The 19,315-nt window shown below is 40.7% G+C and overlaps 1 protein-coding gene across 6 annotated transcripts in view; it reads left to right on the top strand.

The window, feature by feature from the left end:
• The window catches only part of MCTP1 (multiple C2 and transmembrane domain containing 1), a 274,684-nt gene that overhangs the window by 99,461 nt on the left and 155,908 nt on the right, over positions 1–19,315 (top strand). For all 6 annotated transcript variants that reach the window (XM_026866731.1, XM_026866730.1, XM_026866735.1 and 3 more), the window contains one exon: positions 17,150–17,292. In XM_026866731.1, the coding sequence (XP_026722532.1) occupies positions 17,150–17,292 (143 nt within the window). The remainder of the gene's footprint in view (positions 1–17,149; positions 17,293–19,315) is intronic.

Genomic DNA, 19,315 nt, shown 5'->3' with positions numbered 1-19,315 from the left:
CCCCCCCCCCCCTCCCCCCTGTGATACAGGAGTCCATGTCTAGAGTAAAGAGAGTAGGAGATCCACCTCCTGAGGTGGAATCCTGGGGTCTGAAATGAATACTAGGTGCTGTATAAAATGTCAGGTGCTGTAAAAGATCAGCTCGTAGAGCTGCTGCTGGAGCAGCAAGGAAACCTCCTCAGGCTACCTGGGGGTTGGCAGAGCAAGAGCGGTGTTTCCTCAGTCTTACTAGTCCGGGAGCCCCGGCACTAGGGTCACAGCGCAGAGTTGTCACCCACTCTGTTTCAGAGCCTGTAATTCACTTTGGATGGTATATACCTATTGTTTTTCAAAAGTCTGAGCAAGTACTGGTTTTTCTTTTGAAAAGATACTGGAGAAGAAGGGAGTAGTTGGGCTCTGGTTCCACAGAGTAGTCTCGTAGTTTGAAATCCTACCCAAAAAAGCGAGATGCCTGGGTTACTTTCTTCTCCCTTTCTGAATTTTTCTCCTGTCCTTGAAAAAGCTCGGCTCTCCCATCTTGAGCAACCAAGGGAGTGTTTTACCAAGCCATTGCAAGGTTGTCAGGAAGGAGGATGTGTGTTGCATCTCAGTGAGGTGTAGAAGATCCTTCAGACCAGGGGGAGCTACAGATGTGCTGCGTCCTGCACTGACCGGGTTTCAGATCTCAGCTGGGTTTTGGCTTCTAGGACTGAGCTTCTCTTTCTTAAGGGCAAAATACAGAAACTGCACCTTGAACTGGACCCATCCACTTGTGACAGAATGTCCTGCCTGACATCCACTGTGTTTCTGCTTGTTTTCCTTTTGTCTTGGAGCTCCCCAGAGTGAGATTTCAGGAGCACCTGCAGAATTGGGGTTGAGGGGACTTTACAGGCATTAGGCCAGAGCTTAGTGGATTTAGACGGCTGCTGCGTGGGAAGTGCACAGAAAGGAGCTTGATTTGGGAAGTCAGTTTTGTCATAAATCCTCTCAAGTATAAGTTTCTCTTTTATTTATTGTTTAAAGCGTCCCTGTGGTAGTCCTAGTGATGCTTCACTAAGAAACTGGGCTTGTAAAACCAAATTCTTACTGGAGGTTGATCTGGGTGTGAGAGGAGATTCAGTGAGTTCGTGGAAGAAAAATCCACAAAGGACATTGAAGTGCACAAAAAACACACGTAACTCTGAAGTTCTTTGGAATATATGTTCAAATGCTAAATAGAGCTACTAAGACAGATGTGTTAGATGTTAAAACCAGAGCTTGGAAGATTTCTCTCAGGTCTGTCTCAGAGGAATCTTATAGTATAAGTCTGTAACAGCACATAACACCCCATTCCTCCAAAAATTTTTCCAGATCTTCTGCTTAAAGCCTGACAATTGAATTTTCTCCAAGTACTGTGGATTTCACTCTAAAAGAGTACTTGAACTACATGGCAGAAAATAATTTCGTTTTAATTTTAGCTTTTTTTTCTTTAATTTTTGAACTGCAGTTTCACATGTCTTTTTAGAAACCTGGTGGTGAACATATTGCAGTCTTGGAATTCAGAGTTGAATTCTAATGTCGTGAATGTTCTGCACACTTTGTCTTCCCCACATTTATAGAAAGAGACACCACAGCATTCTCAGAAGAAAAGGGGAAAGTTCGGAGCTATATTTGTGTGGCTAGCAGTGCCGGGATTAATCATGGCTATTAGCTGATTAATAGCCCCATTGATAGTCACAACGCAAGGTGAACAAAACATTCTTCCTGAGAGGACCAACTTCTTGATGTTGACTTCTCAAATGACTGAAAATAATCCTTCGTTAGAACAGCAATATTTAGGCAGAAGGAAATCTAACTATTCATTTAAACTCCTCATCTTCACAAGAAATCCTGTCTTCAGTCTGATCCAGCTTTCCTTCCAAGTGCCGCAGAGCTCTGGTGTCGTAACTCCATCTCAGTTACATGATGAGACATTTTACATTTTTGCTTCTGGCAAAATCCCATAGTGACCACAAAGGTGGTTTATAACATATGCTTTAATTAGGCCCATCCTAAAGTAAACCATATACTTAGATTTAAAAATTTGTTTTCTGAGGCTTTTTCCCCTAAGACTGGGAATAACTGTATAATGTTAGGCCTGGTAAATTGACAATATTAATAATTGTATCACCAAATCTTTATGTTTTCCTTTTCAATTTTGATTTCTCATTTGCTTTTTGTCATATATGATCTTTATGTAATATCATGTATATTTTTGAGAGTTTTTTCTGGAGTTAAAATTTTTATGTTAAAAAGACCCCTTTGATTTTTGCTGGTCTCTGACTTGTGGCATGTGGAGTTTATGTGGCTACTTTGTATGAGTAACATGCCTCTATAGATGTTTTGCAATATGTTAAGCACTGTTTTTAAACACACAAACAAAAAGACTTTGTGTTTGATAATTTTTGCTTTAGAAGAGACTCATTTTGAGATGCAAACAGAAATGCTACGGCACAATTACTGAAAAGGGGAATTACATCTTAGTCACTGCTTTTCTATGCTTCTCTTCAGTCAGAAGAAAGATACCAAAATATTCTTTTATGTGTTTTAACTATGTTTTCCTCACAGTGTTTTCTTACTTCACTGGAGCCTAGGATCCACACCTTTTCATGTTTTTTGAGAAATGTAAAATGCTGATTTTCTGCTCCATTTTAGACAAAGTTGGGAAATAAGTGGCACAGGTTAATTGTGACAAGGACTGTGTCATATCAAAAAAAAAAAAAAAAGGCTAGATACACAACGAATTTAATCCCTTCTGGTTTTAGATTATTTTATTTTTGTTTTAACAAAGGGCATAAAAATTGGCCCTATCTTGCCAAATAGTGAGAGGGAAGTACTTCTTTGAGCAGAAGTGAAACATTTGTTGTTGGCTTTTTCACGATGATCAGCAGTAGTGTGTTTTCTGTGTGAAGTCTTAACAGGAAAGATTCCTAAAAACAAATGTTTATTGTGGTCAAAGGCATTGACCTCTAGATGGATGATATCACCAGATCTCTGTGTGTCTCTGCAGGAGACAGTTCGTAATGCTTCCTGAGACTGGAGAGTCTTTCGTAGACAGGTTGGTCCTGAAATGCCTGACTCTGGTGCAGAAGCCTGCACCCAAAGGTAGCCAGAAGTCAGCCAGAAATAGTGCACAATTACTACCCTCATGCCGTGCAAAGTCTGCATTTCAGTTTGATAAATTCACCATTTCCGATATGAAATATTTCTATCAGGAAGAAACTAGCTGTTTAAGTGGAGAATAATTGGGAGAGATGACTGTCAAGACCAGGAGAATCTGAAGAACTGTAATAGTGCAAGAACACACACTTTGCATTTTATCTGTCAAATACGTCTGTATACATCTACATTTTCGGGATCTAGAAGGAAACTAAGTGCCAGTGGGATAACAAGTAAAGTGAGATGATTAAGTAACCCTTTAAGATGCTCCTAATTTGGTGCAGTGACACAGTATTGAAAGCAAACCTATGTATAAGCAATGCATTTAAAATTATTGAAAAGACTTTTAATTTAAGCCTAACAACAGAGCGTGTTATTTTTGTTTGAACCGTGGGTTTCACTGATGTCGAATACTGAAATTCAGTCTTTAACTTGATTAAAATACAGTGTAGGTTTGTAGGGTGAGAAACTCTTCATCTTCGTGGTTCAGGTAGACCAGGATTATGGAATAGATTTTGCTTATTGTGAAATACTGCTGAGTCCGTCACACAGTTGCTAATGACAGGAACGTGCCCTTGTTCTGTTTCCTGGAGAGGTGAGATGAGAGGATTGTAGGTGTAAATCGGTGGTGTAGTGCTCGCACTGTCTTCCAAGTGTGGCAGGTAGTCACAAGGCAGTAACCGAAGAGAAATGCTGTGCATGCTATAACAGGTGTCCAGACGCCCAGTGATTTTTAAAAGGCCCTTTGGATCAGTATTTTTGTGCCACTAATTGTGAACGTTCATCAAAGTAGCTCTTCAGTTATATTTTTATTTTAATGTGTAGGTAGGTATGGATTTTGAATGCTCTTTAATACAAAGGAAATCAGATCTCGTTAGTTTTTGGGTGCCAATCAAAGGGTTTATGTTTAGTTTAAATCAGAATGGGCAAGAATGTTAGTTTATATGAAGGTGTTTCAGAAGGGTTATACTAAGTTTTATCTGAGTCAAAAATACACAGTAATTTTTAAGAACTCCTGGGGATGTGAACGTCTGGAAGAACTGATTTTTAAATGCTCAGCTTCCTTATTACAGAAATAGTGAGGATAAGATACTGAAACAAGAAATGACAGCTTGGCATGCTTGTTACTCTGGAATTCATGTAAATATATGTAGATAAGTGTGCCAGCATTCATAGTGTGTAAAAACATTTACAGGATGTTTTATTTAAAGGTACACACTTGTTAGGTAGGCAGCGTTTTTTGTCTGTATTGAGTAGAGATGCCTGAGATTTGGGAAAGGCCTGCTGGGGTTTTGTCTCTTTTTTTCTTTCCGTGGAGAGAGGTCAGCTTTAGTTGAAGAGAACTGTGACTCTGGATTCCGTTCTGGTGGTCAGCAGGTTCAGGTCAGCGTTGGCCCACGTTGGAGGTGGACTGGGGGGATGCTTTCCAGTTTCCCTCCTGCTCTGTCTCGTCCTTGCTGCCCATGTCCCGCTCTCCGCGGAGGTTTCCCTTCCCCTCACAGCCTGACCCTTGCTGCTGGGCAGCTCGGGTGGTATTTTCTGCTCACGGGAAGGTAGCCACATCTCACGCAGGGCTGGAGGACGGGCTCGGTGCTTTGTCTCCTCCTGCTCTCAGCCCTTGCTGTGCCTGCACCTCTATGGCTTCCATGAGCTCCACATGCAGGTTCTTCTGTTCCCACCACAGCCAGGAGCTCTTACACACTCTAGAAAGTCCTCACCTGTTCATGATGCCCTTTGAAACTCCAGAGGCAACAGCTTCTCCCCTTTGCATGGGAGGCTGAAAAAAAGTCTACCATTTGCACCCTCCTCTTGTCCTGCCTTATATTTCAGTAAGCATCTGACCTGTCATGTTTCTCTTAACACCCAGTGACCCTTGGTTTTTCTTCATCCCAAGAGGAAGGAAACACCTGAGGAACCTGCTGCAGCCTTCTGAGAGGGTGGTTAAATGCCCTTTCCTAAGCTTTTAAGGATAGGAAGTTGGACTGTCCTAGGTAAATTGTGGGATTATTAAATAATTTGAGAACACAGTTTAGCAGCCATTCCTTGGCGCTTTACAAGGAAAATTTCTACAAGGGATCCAAACTAAACTCAGTCCTGAAACCTCTGTGGACAGCTGCTGTGAATTTCCCCATGGCAAGGTCTGTCAGAAGCTGCCTGTGAGTGCTGGCTCTGTGCCACCCTCAGCACAAGCTGGCAAGTACGGGCATTTTTCAAACACTGCTGTCAGTAGGCTCAAACACTTCACCAGCTTCCTCACAACCCTGCTATTTAGGCATCCAAATAAAGGATTTTTTTTTTCTTTTTGAGCTGCAGCATGCTTTCAGCCAGAATCTACATCTGTGCGTAGCAGCCTATTTAATTTAGTGAAAAACAATAATAAAAACCCCGCAACAATAGTAATTCCCCAAATGGAGATTTATTTATGAGAATTATGGAGCGTATTCAGAAATGTTTATTGGTATGACCAAGTGGATATCGAAAAAATATAATTAGGAAATGCAAAAATAGCTTCCTACTTTTTCCAACGTTTTTTGATTAGCTGCTTTTAGGCACTCAAAATTGAAACTGTCAGTTTGCAGTACACTGGGAGAATCCACGGCAGCGAAGATGGCAGTTGTACTGAAGTGGACTGTGGGCTAAATAGGTTTACTGTAGGCTCAGAAATCACAGGCGGTATTAAGCAGCAGGTGTCTTGAGCATTTTACATACGCTGCAGATTTTATGGATTTATTTCTGCTCTGTTGAAGTTGGTAATAGAATCTCTATCGGTTTGAGTGGGCCGGAATTTCCTCTCCTGTAACAGTGCCTGTGTGAAATGGCACGTACACTATATTAGCATTCTATAAAAATGCAACAGAAAGAAAAAACAAAATAATCCTTACCTTCTCGAGAGCAATGCTGTCGATAGGTTTCTCACTCTTTCTGGAAGAGGCCATTTGAAGGGTTGAGTTTTACAATTCAAAACAGAAACTAGAGGAACTCTCCAGCAAGCGTTCATAAACAGCTGCTCAGAGGTGGTCTTTGGGGCACTATTCTGTGTTTTGGTTACAGGTCAGTTCAGCAGAACGGGGGTGGAGAATGTGAAGGAATGCTAATGAAACCTGAACTACACGTATAAAGTCTGGCATAAACAGTCAGTAAGAAACGATGCACTGGGTGCAGTGTGGTGCCTTGAGAAGATAAAACACCACTGAGGCCCTGGCACAGGCTGCCCAGAGCAGCTGTGGCTGCCCCCTCCCTGGAAGGGCTCAAGGCCAGGTTGGACGGGGCTTTGGGCAACCTGGGCTGGTGGAAGGTGGCCCTGCCCGGGGCAGGGGGCTTGGAACTAGATAATCTAACCCAAACCAGTCTGTGATTCTTCAATATAACTTCAAGTATAATACAACTTGAAATTTAGAGTCCAGCTCCCCAAAAATGTTTTAAGACATGACTGGTCTTGTGTGCCCATTCGGCTGATCTCATGATGCAGTATGAGAAAGAGGAAGATTGATGTTCATATTTGTTTGTAAAACTTTTCTGGCAGTGAATCATTAGATGACACTACTGCACTCACTTTGTTGCCACTTTTGTTAATTAGAGGTAGAGAGTGCTTTTGGATTAGCTCATCAATATGGAACAATTATTAAAAGCAGTATTTGAGAACAGTCATTCTGGTTTTAGCTGATTACTTAGCAAATGCTGTTGTAATTAAAAGCAAAAGTGGGGAAAAAAAAGTCAAAACTTTTCAGAAATACCTATTGCAGAAGAGTGAACGAGACAAAAATCCTTCTTTCCTGTAACCTAACCCTGTCTTCTGTTGCTTTTCCTGCCTGTGCTCCTGTTTTAACCCTTTAATACTACCTAAAGCAGTATTTTGTACTGCAGCATGTGTGGAGATCAGTGAGCTATACAAAGATCTTCCGTTGTCACGGTCTGTCACCTAGGTACACTTATGAATAGCATTTCTAGACGCAAAATGTTCCTTCTCTCTTCTTTGTGTTCAGGAAGACATTTTTAAAATAAAAGGATGTGGTCCGTTATTCCCAGCTTCTGCAGTCTTTCTGGGCTGATTTCTCCATCGATACCCTTGCTAAATGTTTAGGAAATAAAGCGAGGCAAGATGCTAAGCAGGGTGGTTCTTTTTCATTGTTCCAAAAATCGGTTTGACTGGGAGTATTCTCTCATCTGCATATCAGGAGTAACAAATCAGGTGACTTTCAGTCAGAATATCTTCACTTCTGATGATGTTTGCCTTCTCTGTTGGTTTCCAGCGGGCTTGCTACAGTCATATTCTTGATAGGTCTCACTATGATAAGAAATCAGACTTTTGCTAATAGGAGAGGTTAATGGTTCTACTGTAAATATTACTTTTCTGATTGCTGTCATTGATACTGTTATTTTCATACAACATAGAGTTTGGAGAAAAAAATGCTGCCGTGTAAGTTAAACTATAATGAAAAGACAGCAATCATGGGAAGAGAATATTCTGGCTCAGAACAGTAGAAGTCTGTCATTAAGACCTGGCAAAAAAATTAGATGAGTGAAAACCTTGCATTCCCGAGGCTGTTTCTATCTCTGCTGTGTCATCACCTTTGAGATCTTGGGACTGCAAAAATTCAGCACTTGTTCTCCTCTGTCTAAAAATGATTTCAGCATTGACTGTGCTCAGAATTTGACTTCAAATCAGGAAAACCAAACTGCCGTGTTTCTCTGTGATACTGGACTGCACAGATGCTCAGATTTACGAAAAACGCTTGCTGCATTTTTTTCTGAAATTATATAAAGCTTGGTGTGAGCGACATGGCGTGAGGTTGAGAAGGAAGGAAGAGCTGGGTTTAGGTGAGGGCAGCCTTACAGATGACCACAAATTCCTGTTGGAGGCCAAAAAGTTTCCTACGCAGGAGGAGATGCAAGGTGGGTTTCCTGTTGTGTTACCATCATTCAGTCCCTTAGGGCTTACCGAAGTGGGAGTCACGCTGATTCCCTGCTGACTGACCAATGCGCTTTGTCCAAAGCGCCCATGACGTGGCTTTGCGCTTGTTCCACTTCTTCCTTGGATATTGGCCAGAGGTGTAATGTGGAACTTTTTCTCCCAAACTATAAACTTGTAGCTGTGATGGCATTTTTATTAATTCAGAAAAGGATAATCGAAATTTGTTGGTGGATTTTAGTAATAACATCAGGGATTGAGGTTTTTGGCTATATGTTCTTAGTCTTTGGGCTTTTTTACCATCACTTACAAATGGCTCTCTCTGTTTTGAGTACTGAGAATAAAGCATCTTTCTGCTGTTTGTCTTTTGTAACAAATGCACCAGGGAATTGCTTATTCCTCAAATACATTTAATTAGTAATGAATCTCAAATTATTCCCCTTTCTTTCAGTTTCATTCCCATGATTCTTGTTCTTTAAGTGTTGTAGGAACATGTTTATCATTCACTTGAATTTCACATGTCAATGTGTTGTGTAGCTAAATGGATTTTTCCTATGCTAGACATGTGGAGCATCGTGCTAACAGTGCAGATTACAAAACGTGCTTGTTTACTGCTGGTATTTGTAGAGGTTAAGCTTTTTTTCCTTTCTTAGTAGCTTTTGCTCTCAAAGTAGAGATGAATATTCACAAGAGGGGGAAGAAGCGTGTACGTTCTGGATGGATCTCTGGGTGGTTGTAGGTGATCATGGAGTAGATCCTCCCAAGTTGTAAACGTCTCACTGCAGCTTTGAATCAACTTATTCCTCTAGCTAAAAAGTAATGGAGGTAAAGCAAGAAAACCTAAAATAATGTAGAAAAATAAAGTTTAGTAGACTCAAGTCACCTCTAGTTTGTAATGCGTAAATGCATCCTATGTTAGTGAGATGGTCTGGTTTCGATGCTCTGCGAATGCAGATTCCTGTGTCAGAAGTTGAGTGATGTTCCCAAGCAGACTATTGCAGTGGGGATGTATGCCAAGATTAAAAAGAGATTCCTCCAGTCCGGTGACCTTCAGTGGTCTCTGCTACTCCAGTAGCCTTTTTTTTTTTGGTAACACAGGAAAACTGACAGAAGATTGGTAGCAGCAGCTTGGCTTGGGGCTTCCAGACCATTGTCCTCTGATGATTCAGATGGAGGACTCTGGTCTGTTAATTCAGTTCGAAGGCATCAAGCACCTCTGTGTCTGATCGTTAAAAGGAGAACAGAAGGTCCTGCTTTCTCAGCATAATTCTGCTATGTCTCTATGTCTGTTTTTTTTTTGTTTGGTTTTTTTTTTTCAGATGACTGTATGCAAATAAAGACCATTAAGGTTTTATAGCTAAATCAAAATTTTATTTTAAGGCAAGATTCACATAGCAAGTTTCTGTGCATGTTTCTCTGTAGCATAAGTTTTCCTTCATGCAACTTTTAACTGGGATTGAGTATGCACTATCAGCTTCAACCAAGATATTAAATATAGATTGTACCTTTTTTTGTCGTGCCAGACATATGCGGGCTGCATGCTGCTAAGCCTTCTATTTTTGCTTTACCTTGCATTTTTATTTTACATTTTAAGATTCTGATTTTATTTTCGGTTTGCATTTAATGTGGAGTAAATCATTATCCTTGGGGAATGGAGAAGAACCCCCATGTTTCACTGGAGAGGAAGATCACTGACTGCACCGCTACCTTGACAGGGGAAACTCACATGTCTGTCAACTGCAACTATATACACCAAAAGATTATTTCTGTAAAAGTGGAAGGTACAATGCAAAGGACCAACGGTGAGCTGTGCTTTTCAGACAAAGGAAATCAGAGCTCTCTCTGTCCCAGAAGACCTGAAACCTCTGATTGATTTTGCAAAAACCGGCTGTCTTGAAAAACAAATGGTCATGCTTTAAACAATTTCAGGAAGATTATACTTTCAGTCCTGAGGTTTTACGGGCAGAGCAAACAGTGTTTCCTTTGTTTAAGGGCTCTAATTCTGTTTATATTAAAGTATATTAACTAGAATAATAATTTGAGTTGCAAGGAAAACACTTCCGCAGCATGCTTAAATCCTGTTTAAACGAATCTCACTTCAGCCATGCATAAAGTGAAACATAAATGTTTTCTTGTAATTAGGCTGACCACTGCACTTTTGCTTTTTGTCTGTCCTGTCCTATGCCGGTATGTTTTTTTCATCCTTTCTATTTCACAAGCCTAATTAATATTTGCTTAGCTGAGTGTTTACTAAAATAAGCAAAGATAGTTATCTTGGGCTACATTGAAACATCATAACTAAAGCTGCCTTTTCTGTGACGGGGATGACTGTTCAAAAGAAGGATAAAAAGCTGTGATTGTGGTAACCAGAATTTTTTTAATGGGCTCTGAATAATTAACATTTTGTATTCCCTGTTGACTTTTGAGCGGAAGAACTCTGCATTCTGTAGCATCCATGAGCTCACTGTGCATTTCTTATTGGCATCTTCATTCTTAAGATATTAGTTTTCCAGAAGTGCTTTGTATCATTTAAACTAATTAGTGTCCTTTTTAGGTTAATTGGGCGGATAACTCTTTGCTGGGTGGAGAGAAGGGCAGAAAGTAAGATTATTTATGGAAAAGGTGTAGTTTTTTGTGTCGTAGTGTTGTGTTTAGGGGGTTGCTGAAGACCGATGAGAAGATAGGCTTAGCAGCTCTTGCGCAAGACAAGTATTTACTTGTAATTAGTATTTCTATTCATTAAATTAATATAAACCCATTTGTGGTAAATAGTCTCCCTACTTTTCAGAATAAGATTGGACAGAGCAGATATATTCTTCTGTTTCTTTTTATGAGATGCTCCATATTGCAGCTTGGAAGTATGAAATATGTAAAATTCTGTGAACTGATACAAGTTTTGCTTGACACACTCAGCTGACACACACTTGGGAACTCCCCCCTCCCTGCTTTTTCTTCTGCTTTCATTGTAATGAAGAAAGTAACTGGAGGGAAGTGAACGTGGATGAAGTGAGAGAGGAGGGGAAAGAGCTGGGCGTCAGTGAAAGAGCTCTTCATGCAGTGAATCCGGAGTAAATATTTGTATGAATAATTAAGCTTCTCAGGAATTATGACATCGAAGTTATTGCACGTCTCTAGTGGTGTGCTTTCTTTCAAAAAATTGTGGATCAAATGAAGCAATTTCAAGATTGAAAATAAAACGGAGGAATAATGTCTACAAAGCTGTGACAGAGCTTTAGTTGTAGTTCTAAGTGTGCAAGAATTAAGACTGTGCTTTTATTTTTGTTTCTAGAAATGTGTACGTTGCTCAGTTACTTGCGGTGATGAGAGCTTCTGTCCCCCTGTATTTCTTGGGTGTTTACTGCTTTTTAGACTGTTCTTATCCCTGCAGTATTCCTTCTACGTCCTGCACAGCAGCAGATCCTATTTAATTACTGTGATTTCCAGTTAATCCTATTTGGAGCTTCTATTTTTCAAACCACAAGGCCAAAATTGGTCTAAGCATGTTATTTATTGTGTGTGTATGGTGAATCCGAAGGAGACTCATGATTTACGTTAGGAACTGGACTGGCTGCAGCCTTTGTAACAGTATAGCTTAGCCTCGGTACCTCATGTAAAAGAAAAAGAATAGAACATTTTCTGTCTGAGTGGTCCACTTTGCAGCAGTGCTAAGTGCCTACAGGGAAGACCTTAATGAATTTGGTTGGTTTGCTTTTTTCCCTAAGACTGAATCTGTGGGGAGAGGAAGAGTTTCTCTCTGATTTGCTCTGCTTTCCTTTCTGAAATCTTTTTCTCGACAGGCTGAAAACCAGATGTTCCCCTGGGGAAAGTTAGTTTTTTTAAGTTTTTTTAAAAAATGAAACTAGAGTTTGAATTGCAGAGTGATGAGCGTCTGAGCTATGTAAAAGCTCTTATGGCACGGTCACTTGTTTTTCATAATGGAGTTGCATGTGGCTTTCTATTCTGTTTCAAAAGTTGAGTGAATAGCAGTGGTGGAAAAATGAATGCATTTAACTGTGCTGTAGTTAAACAGTTTTAATTAAAGCAGTTAGTTGGCTTGTGTAATAAATGTACTTGGTAACTCACCATTCTTCTAAAATGTAATTTCTTTTTTCTTGTTATATGAAGTACAAAAACTTCTCTATCTGGTGACAGCTGAAAGTGCTGCTTTTCGGTATTGTTCATCTGTATTATATCGGCTTTTAATAGCCTGTACTCCCTCTTTCTAGTGTGTGATTTAAAAATTTGCATTAAGGATTTCAGTGTGGTTACCATATGCTGTAGGTAGAACTTCAGCCGAGGTTTTTTTAGACATGATGATAGTTTGACTTTGTTGACACTGGGTGAGGATGCTGTAGAGGAGGGGGGAAACTTTTGCCTCGTCCTCTGTCTCATTAGCACCAGTTACGGGGGAGCAGTCTCAAGCCCATTCCTGCAGTTCCATTCACCCCTGTGTTCACTGTTGAATTTTGTTCAGTTAGCAGTTTATCACATTCTATTAAATAGGATTTCATTAAGTAAAAAAGGCTATTCAACAAGTGACCTAATAATGTTGAGAAGTCTGTTACAAAGCCTCAGGAACCAATTAAGTAAATGTATAGAATTTACTGGAATGCATCTTCTTTTTATCCAGCACATCTTTGATTATTATTTTGGCCAAATTTGCTGTTCTTCCACTCTGTTACACAGCTCTGCTTCCTCCCCAAAAAGCGGTTTAGTATTCCTTTGAACATCTTTACTATTTCTCCAGCAAAATATCTTTTAATCTTCTCTCATGTCTGCTTATGAGATCTAATCTATGTCCTGAACTTGGAAAGCAAAATCCATTTTAGGAGATGTCTGCACAGCAGGAGAGAAGCGTCAGACCCGGGTGCTAGGGGGGCTAGAGCTGCGCCCGCAGGGCTGGGGGAGCCATGGCTTGGCAGGCTCAGGCTCAGCAGCGCTGCGATGATGGATAGTTCCTCTCCTGGACTTTGGCAGCATCCTTAGGTGTCTGTTAGGCCGATGTTTCCTAGGAAAAGAGAGGCTGCCACCCTGTGCCAAGAGTCCTTATTGCCTTTGCACAGGCAGTGGTGGTGCTTCAGCAGGAGAGCGGTGTCTCACGCTTTGGTTTTTCTGAGAGAAGGTTTTAAGCTCCTGAGTTGGAGGCTCAGGATGATGTTCTTAACTGCTACAGATAAGACAAACGTTTGTGCAGTTAGACCTTAGTGTGTCAGGTTCATCTGAATGGTTTGGTAAGCAGGAAACCAATGAAAAGCCTTGAGTCTTGAGTAACGACAGTCCATGATGTAACATGTTCTTGTGGGCTCAGTCTCAGGGGTCTTTGTTTTTTTTCTGGTTTTGTTTAATGAACTTCTAATAACTGTTAACAGTAAGGTCCCAAGGAAAGTGAATTTTTTTTCTCTTAACAAGAGAAAAAAATACGTTAATTGAATTTTTGATGTTGACTAAAATTCTGTATTAGTATATTATGACATAAAATATTTTAAAATATATTTAAATATGCTTGATGTATTATTAATAGCATAATATTATTATGAATGAAAAATTGCTGAATTGAAAGTATATAATACATGTGAAAATTGTTGTTATTATATATTAAATTTGGGACCTTGTGGCAGAGCACTGCTGGAGGTGGCTTGATGCAGTTCAGCAGAACTGAGAGAGGACCAAGTTTTCGTCTCTGTTCTGCTCCTCCTGAATGATTGCGTAGCTGATAAGATCAGGTTTTGTTTAATCTTGCCTTTCTTTATACATACGGTTTTGAAAAGTTGATGGTTTCTTCAAGGAATGGTCAAGGTCGGTGAAGGGCATGGAGCTTTTGACTGAGTGGACCTAATGAGTTCTCAGCTTTAAAGTGGAGAATGCGTCTCCTTAGTGGTTCTCAGCATTCACAGCACAGAGATGCAAACCCTGAGGTTTTTCAATGTGTTGTAAGTGGAACTAACATCTGAGCCACTATGCTACTACATTTACAAATAAATATGAATTAATATTAAATTATTTGACATCTCGATCCTAAACTATTCATTGTGTATGTATCTCACAACACTGTTTTACATCCATTTCAAATTTCAAAAGAGTTTTTGAGATCTGTGAAGTCTGCACAATCAAAGTTAGTGTTTAAAGGCCAGCGATCTGCACTTCAAGGCAGTCGTGAGGAAAATCAGTGGGAGAATTACGGCTTGCCGGGGAGTTACGGCTTGTATTACTGCTGTTGATTTGTTGGTGTCCATGTTCAAAGCGTTCTTCGGATTTCACAGAATTAATTCCAGTATCTGATCTTTGCCTTAAAAAGCATCACCACTGCTTGAATAATCGAGAAACAAGTTAATTGTGCTAGACTAAACATTTTTACACCACTGAAATTCTGCCTCAGTAATTGCAGAAGGGAAGTACCCTGTCACGTGTGAGAGTCCAGTTTTCCACCGCTGAAGTTTTTTGAACGAGATGTATAATTTTAGTAAGGAGTACTGACATCTTGTGGCTGCATGAAATAGTGCAAAGAGCTCTGGTCATGCCTTTCTATTTAGAAGAGCATGTTGTGATTTTGGCAAAAGCTAACGACTGCATTTCCCAGTGGATGTAAACAGAAACCTCTAGCATATGCCGATCTCTTGAAATGTGTTAGAAGTTTTTTTAAAAATTAAAATGCCTTAGAATTTTGCTGTTGCTCATGGAGATGCAATTATTATTTGTGCTAGAATTATTGTTTATTTTAGGATAGTCTTGAAATAGAGACTTAAGGCTCAGAAATAGCTGAGAGAGAAGTAGAAATATCAATCCCATCACATGACAATGGAATCTTACCAACTAGCATCTTAAGAAAGGTATTAGTTTGAATCTTCTGTGAAGTTGTTTTCTGTTTTAAGACTGAACTCTATTTTTTGTAATCAGAACATGCGGGAAAGAACGAGTAGTCACAGAATCACAGAATCACAGCTAACGTGGCAAAAAAGACCTGCTTCCGCTAAGGTTTCAAATATGTGTTAACAGGTCACTAGTTTCTTCATAACTAGCACAGCTACTCCAAACTGGATCTCCTGTGGCTAGAGCAGGGCCTTTGGAACTCAGGTGGCCAGATTGTTCCTTAAACTGGCATCTTCTTCTAGCCACTTTGCTCTATGTTTTGTCACTCTGGTTGGAGAAGAGGAAAAGTGTGTACATTCACCTAAGAGAGCTCTTATAGGAACTAATTAATTAAGGATTGTAAAGTGCTTTGATATAGCAACGTGGTATATTTGCTGGAGTAGAATGGAACATACGGGATTTATTATAAAAGTCACTGTCTCCATCCCTGTGGGATGACAACTGATCTACCACAAACACTTCCTTCCAAGTTACAGCATTTCACCAATTACAGCTCCTGGGTTACAGAATCCCAGAATCATCCGGGCTGGAAAAGCCCCTGCAGCTCCTCCAGCCCAGCCATGACCCTCCCCCTGACCCTTCCCAACTCCCCCAGACCCCTCAGCGCTGGCTCAGCCCGACTCTTCAACCCCTCCAGGGATCCCGGGGACTCCCCCCTGCCCTGGGCAGCCCATCCCAACACCTGAAGTGCTCCTGCAGTCCATCATGGAGGTGGCTGTTTCCACAAGGACTGTCTCAGGCACAGCTTCTGTGCCTTGCAGCTGGGCCTTGGAGCCTTCCTCAGCGGGACCAGTTCCCAAATCCATTTTCTGGCCATTCCTGAAGTGCAGGTGCTGGCACAGGGGAGCGGGCAGTGGTGGGGCAGCCACCAGCCCTGCGGATGCTCCTTCCAGTCACACCAGCACCTCGCTCCAGCCTCAGCGTTCATCAGGGGCAGCCTCGTGCTGCTCAGCCGCTGGTCGCTGTGGGGGGACTGCTGGAATCACGTGGAAGAGGAACTCGGCCCCTTCTGCTCCCTCCTTCCCCCGCGTTTGCTCTCTTTCCCACATGTCAGCTCTACTCGACAGACCGGGCGTTGAGGTCAGCTCGTGGGTTCTGTTGTTGCAGCGTGGTACCGGCAGCGTAGCACATCTCGGTGTGAAACCTCGCGGCAGGGGAAAGTGGTTTTATTTTAAGCCAGAACAGATTTCGGTCGTTTGCTTTCACACTCTCACACCCGCGTACTCACATCCACAAGCACAGATGTTGTCTGGGTCACGTGCGAGGGGAAGGCCTCCAGCTGACAGGTCCTGCTCACATCACCAGGGCTCCGGCCAGTCGAGGGACCACGTCTGTGATGGTTTGCATTTGCCATTTTGTACCTTCTGGTTGCTGGCAGGGATTTATCTCTGTCTTTTTGCGCCTCTGTGCGCACCGTCAGGTTTTTGCCGTGTGTCCTTTGTCTCCCCACATGGGTGTCTTGGGAAGAGGACACAGTTCTGCTCCTGAACGGCTGCTGATCTCTGTGCCCCCATCACGCGCCGCCCCAAGAGTCCTCCTTCCACCAGCTGTGCCTTCTGACACTCCCCACTGGTGCCGCGTTGAGCATTTCTCCTCCGGTTCCCCCCAGCATTGTCTTCTTTGTCGTAGTTGATTGTTACTCGGCTGTATCAGGGGGCTGTGCGGTCCCACAGGTGGTTGCTGGAGGGACGTGAAGGTTGTGGACTGGCTTTAGAATTGATTTTGCTCATTGTGAGTGTAGTTGGAAGTGAGTCTTTGTGGGAGGGGGAAGCCTGGACACAACAAAGTCAATAAGGAGTTATGGAGACCTTGGAGAGGCATAAGATAATTCAGTTAATACTGTGCAGAAACAATTTTAGGTTTATAATCTAATTTTTGTGATTGCATTAAGATAAAAACCTAGTGCTAATAAGGACTTAATTGTGTTAACTCAAAACTGCACTGCAGTAGCCAGTATTTCATGTAAGACTTTGAGTGTGGGTTGCAAACAACAGAAGGTGACACAAGCACCCGTCTGATGTTACCACAGTGAATTACCTGAGTAATGACACTGTGGAAAATAATACATTCTGACAATTATAAAATCCTCTCCTTGGATGCTGTTTCCAATTTGACTATCAGTCAGAATTATATTTAGTTCTGTTTAACGTAATTTAGTCTGCATTCCCCTCAAGTATTAAAAGGACATAATTAACAATGCATATGTGTCTTTAACAGGAACCAGTGATCCATACGTCAAGTTCAAACTTGGAGGAAAAGAAGTATTTAGAAGTAAAACAATACACAAGAACCTCAATCCTGTGTGGGAAGAAAAAGCTTACATTCTTATAGATAACCTAAGAGAACCATTGTATATAAAGGTGAGACACTGTCTTACTGATGTCTGTCAAATTACAACAGAAGAGTTATGGAAAGGATTTATATTGATTTATTACTGAAAAATTTATTGTGCAGTAGTGCATTACTAAAGACTGGTTAGAGGTGAATATGAATTAAATTACATCTGTATAATGATGATGTCAGTTTATTTTTTTTTAATGTAAATACAGGCATTTTTGTTTATGTCATGCCATAATTGTTTTATACTTTTATAGTGTGATCTTAGGAGAAAGACAGAAAAAGTAAACTCTGTTTAATGATGATGGCATCCCTTTTATTTATGGAAATAGCATTGCAGAATTCTGATATGCAGCATAATCTGTTCCATTAAAAGCAATTGATTGCTGGGTTAATCTGAAAGTTTATCAAGATGTCTGCTCAGTGTTCCTAAATTTTTGAGTTTTTTCTATTTGCACCTGAAACAGTAGATTTGCTTATATGTTCTCTCTCTCTCTTTTTTTTTTTTTTTTTTTTTTTTTCACAGGTGAGGATGATTTTGTTATAACAGAGGCATCACTTATTCCAAAATAACAGATATCTTGAGTTTAAAACAAAGAGAGGCTAGCAATGCCCAGAGTAATTAGCAGCAGTGCCTCTAGCACTTCTTAGATATCCATAGCCTGGATCGGTTTTTTATAGACACAGATTGGAAAAGTGCTTTTCTGGCCCCAGTAGTTTACGGTGATCTATATCCAAAATTTTTCCTTGATTGTGTAAAACAAAGTAGATAAAAATTAAGTTCCAAAAATGGCATTGGAAAAACTGTAGTTTAGAGTTCTAATTAGAACATACGTAGGTCAAAAATACTTCAAGAAAGTACAGAAACTTAAGTCTTACCTACGTAATGCTTTTAGTTGGTCTGAGATGACATAATGTTTCAGATTTGTTCTCGGTTTTAATCTCAAATAAATGACAAGTTTTTAAGTGAAATACCAAATTTTAGGGTTTTTTAGTAGAGGAATGCCACTTAAAGAGCCCTTGAGTATCGATCTGTACTGTTTCATGTATTCTGCTCAGATGAAGTACATCATTATTAGAAAAGCGTAAAGTTAATTACAATTCTCAATTGGCGTTTTCCTTCCCTTATTAAGCTTAGTGACTCGTAAGGAATGAACACATGGCCAGCACTGTGAAAGAGAGAAGGAGGTTAAAAGGACACTTAGAACATAACTCCTGGTTTGGTTTACTTACGCCAAATACCAACCCTGCAGCAGGGTCACCAGGGAATAGGGGTGTGTATTTTATTTATTTTTTTTCTAGGAAGAGCGTGTCAAGCGGTATAATGTCTATCCTCTGAACACACTGAGTGAAATATTTCAGTTTTTATAGCTTCTTCAGATATTCTAAGACATGATTGAATTGTACTAAGTCAGCTGAAAATACTTGTTTGGCTTTTCATCTTGGTAATTTGTGGGGGGAGAAAACAATTCTACTTTGCAACATGACCTGAGAAACCATCATTCATTTTACTTCCCCTTTAGAATAAATATTAGAGAATATATGAAGGTGCACACTCAGCTGGATCAGTGCCTAGGAGAGACTGGTGCTCAAACACTTGCATTCAGCCCTTTCAGTCCCGCAGTAGTGCTGTGGTCTCTGTGCCATGATGGGATTGCTGTTACCGCTGTCTTAACCCAGTCCATATTAAGGTACTTGTAGAAGATGAACCCTAACTGCCTTCCGGAAAAGAGTTTCTGTAATGCAAAACTTGAAGTATTTACATCAGAGTTGAAGACCTTGGAGCTAGGCCTGTCACATCGCAGTTAAATGTTCTCGTTACTCACTGTTCACAAGGCCGACTCTTATGCAGAGCTGAAGGTATATTCTGGTCCTCAGAAATTCTCATGACAATATTTACCAAGAAAACATAATTGACCAAGCAAGTTGATTCTGATAATTGACATTTTCCCTTCTGGGTTGGGTGTTGTTTGGGGTTTTTTTTTGTGATTTTGTGTCACAACTTTTCATTGTTGCCATCCACATTCTCTGTTTATCCCCCCCCCC

The sequence above is a fragment of the Athene cunicularia genome (genome assembly GCF_003259725.1).
Source record: "Athene cunicularia isolate RWA chromosome Z unlocalized genomic scaffold, athCun1 chrZ_part3, whole genome shotgun sequence".
Lineage (NCBI taxonomy): Eukaryota > Metazoa > Chordata > Aves > Strigiformes > Strigidae > Athene > Athene cunicularia.
The sequence above is the reverse complement of the archived record's forward strand: the minus strand, read 5'-3'. Positions and strand labels throughout refer to the sequence as shown.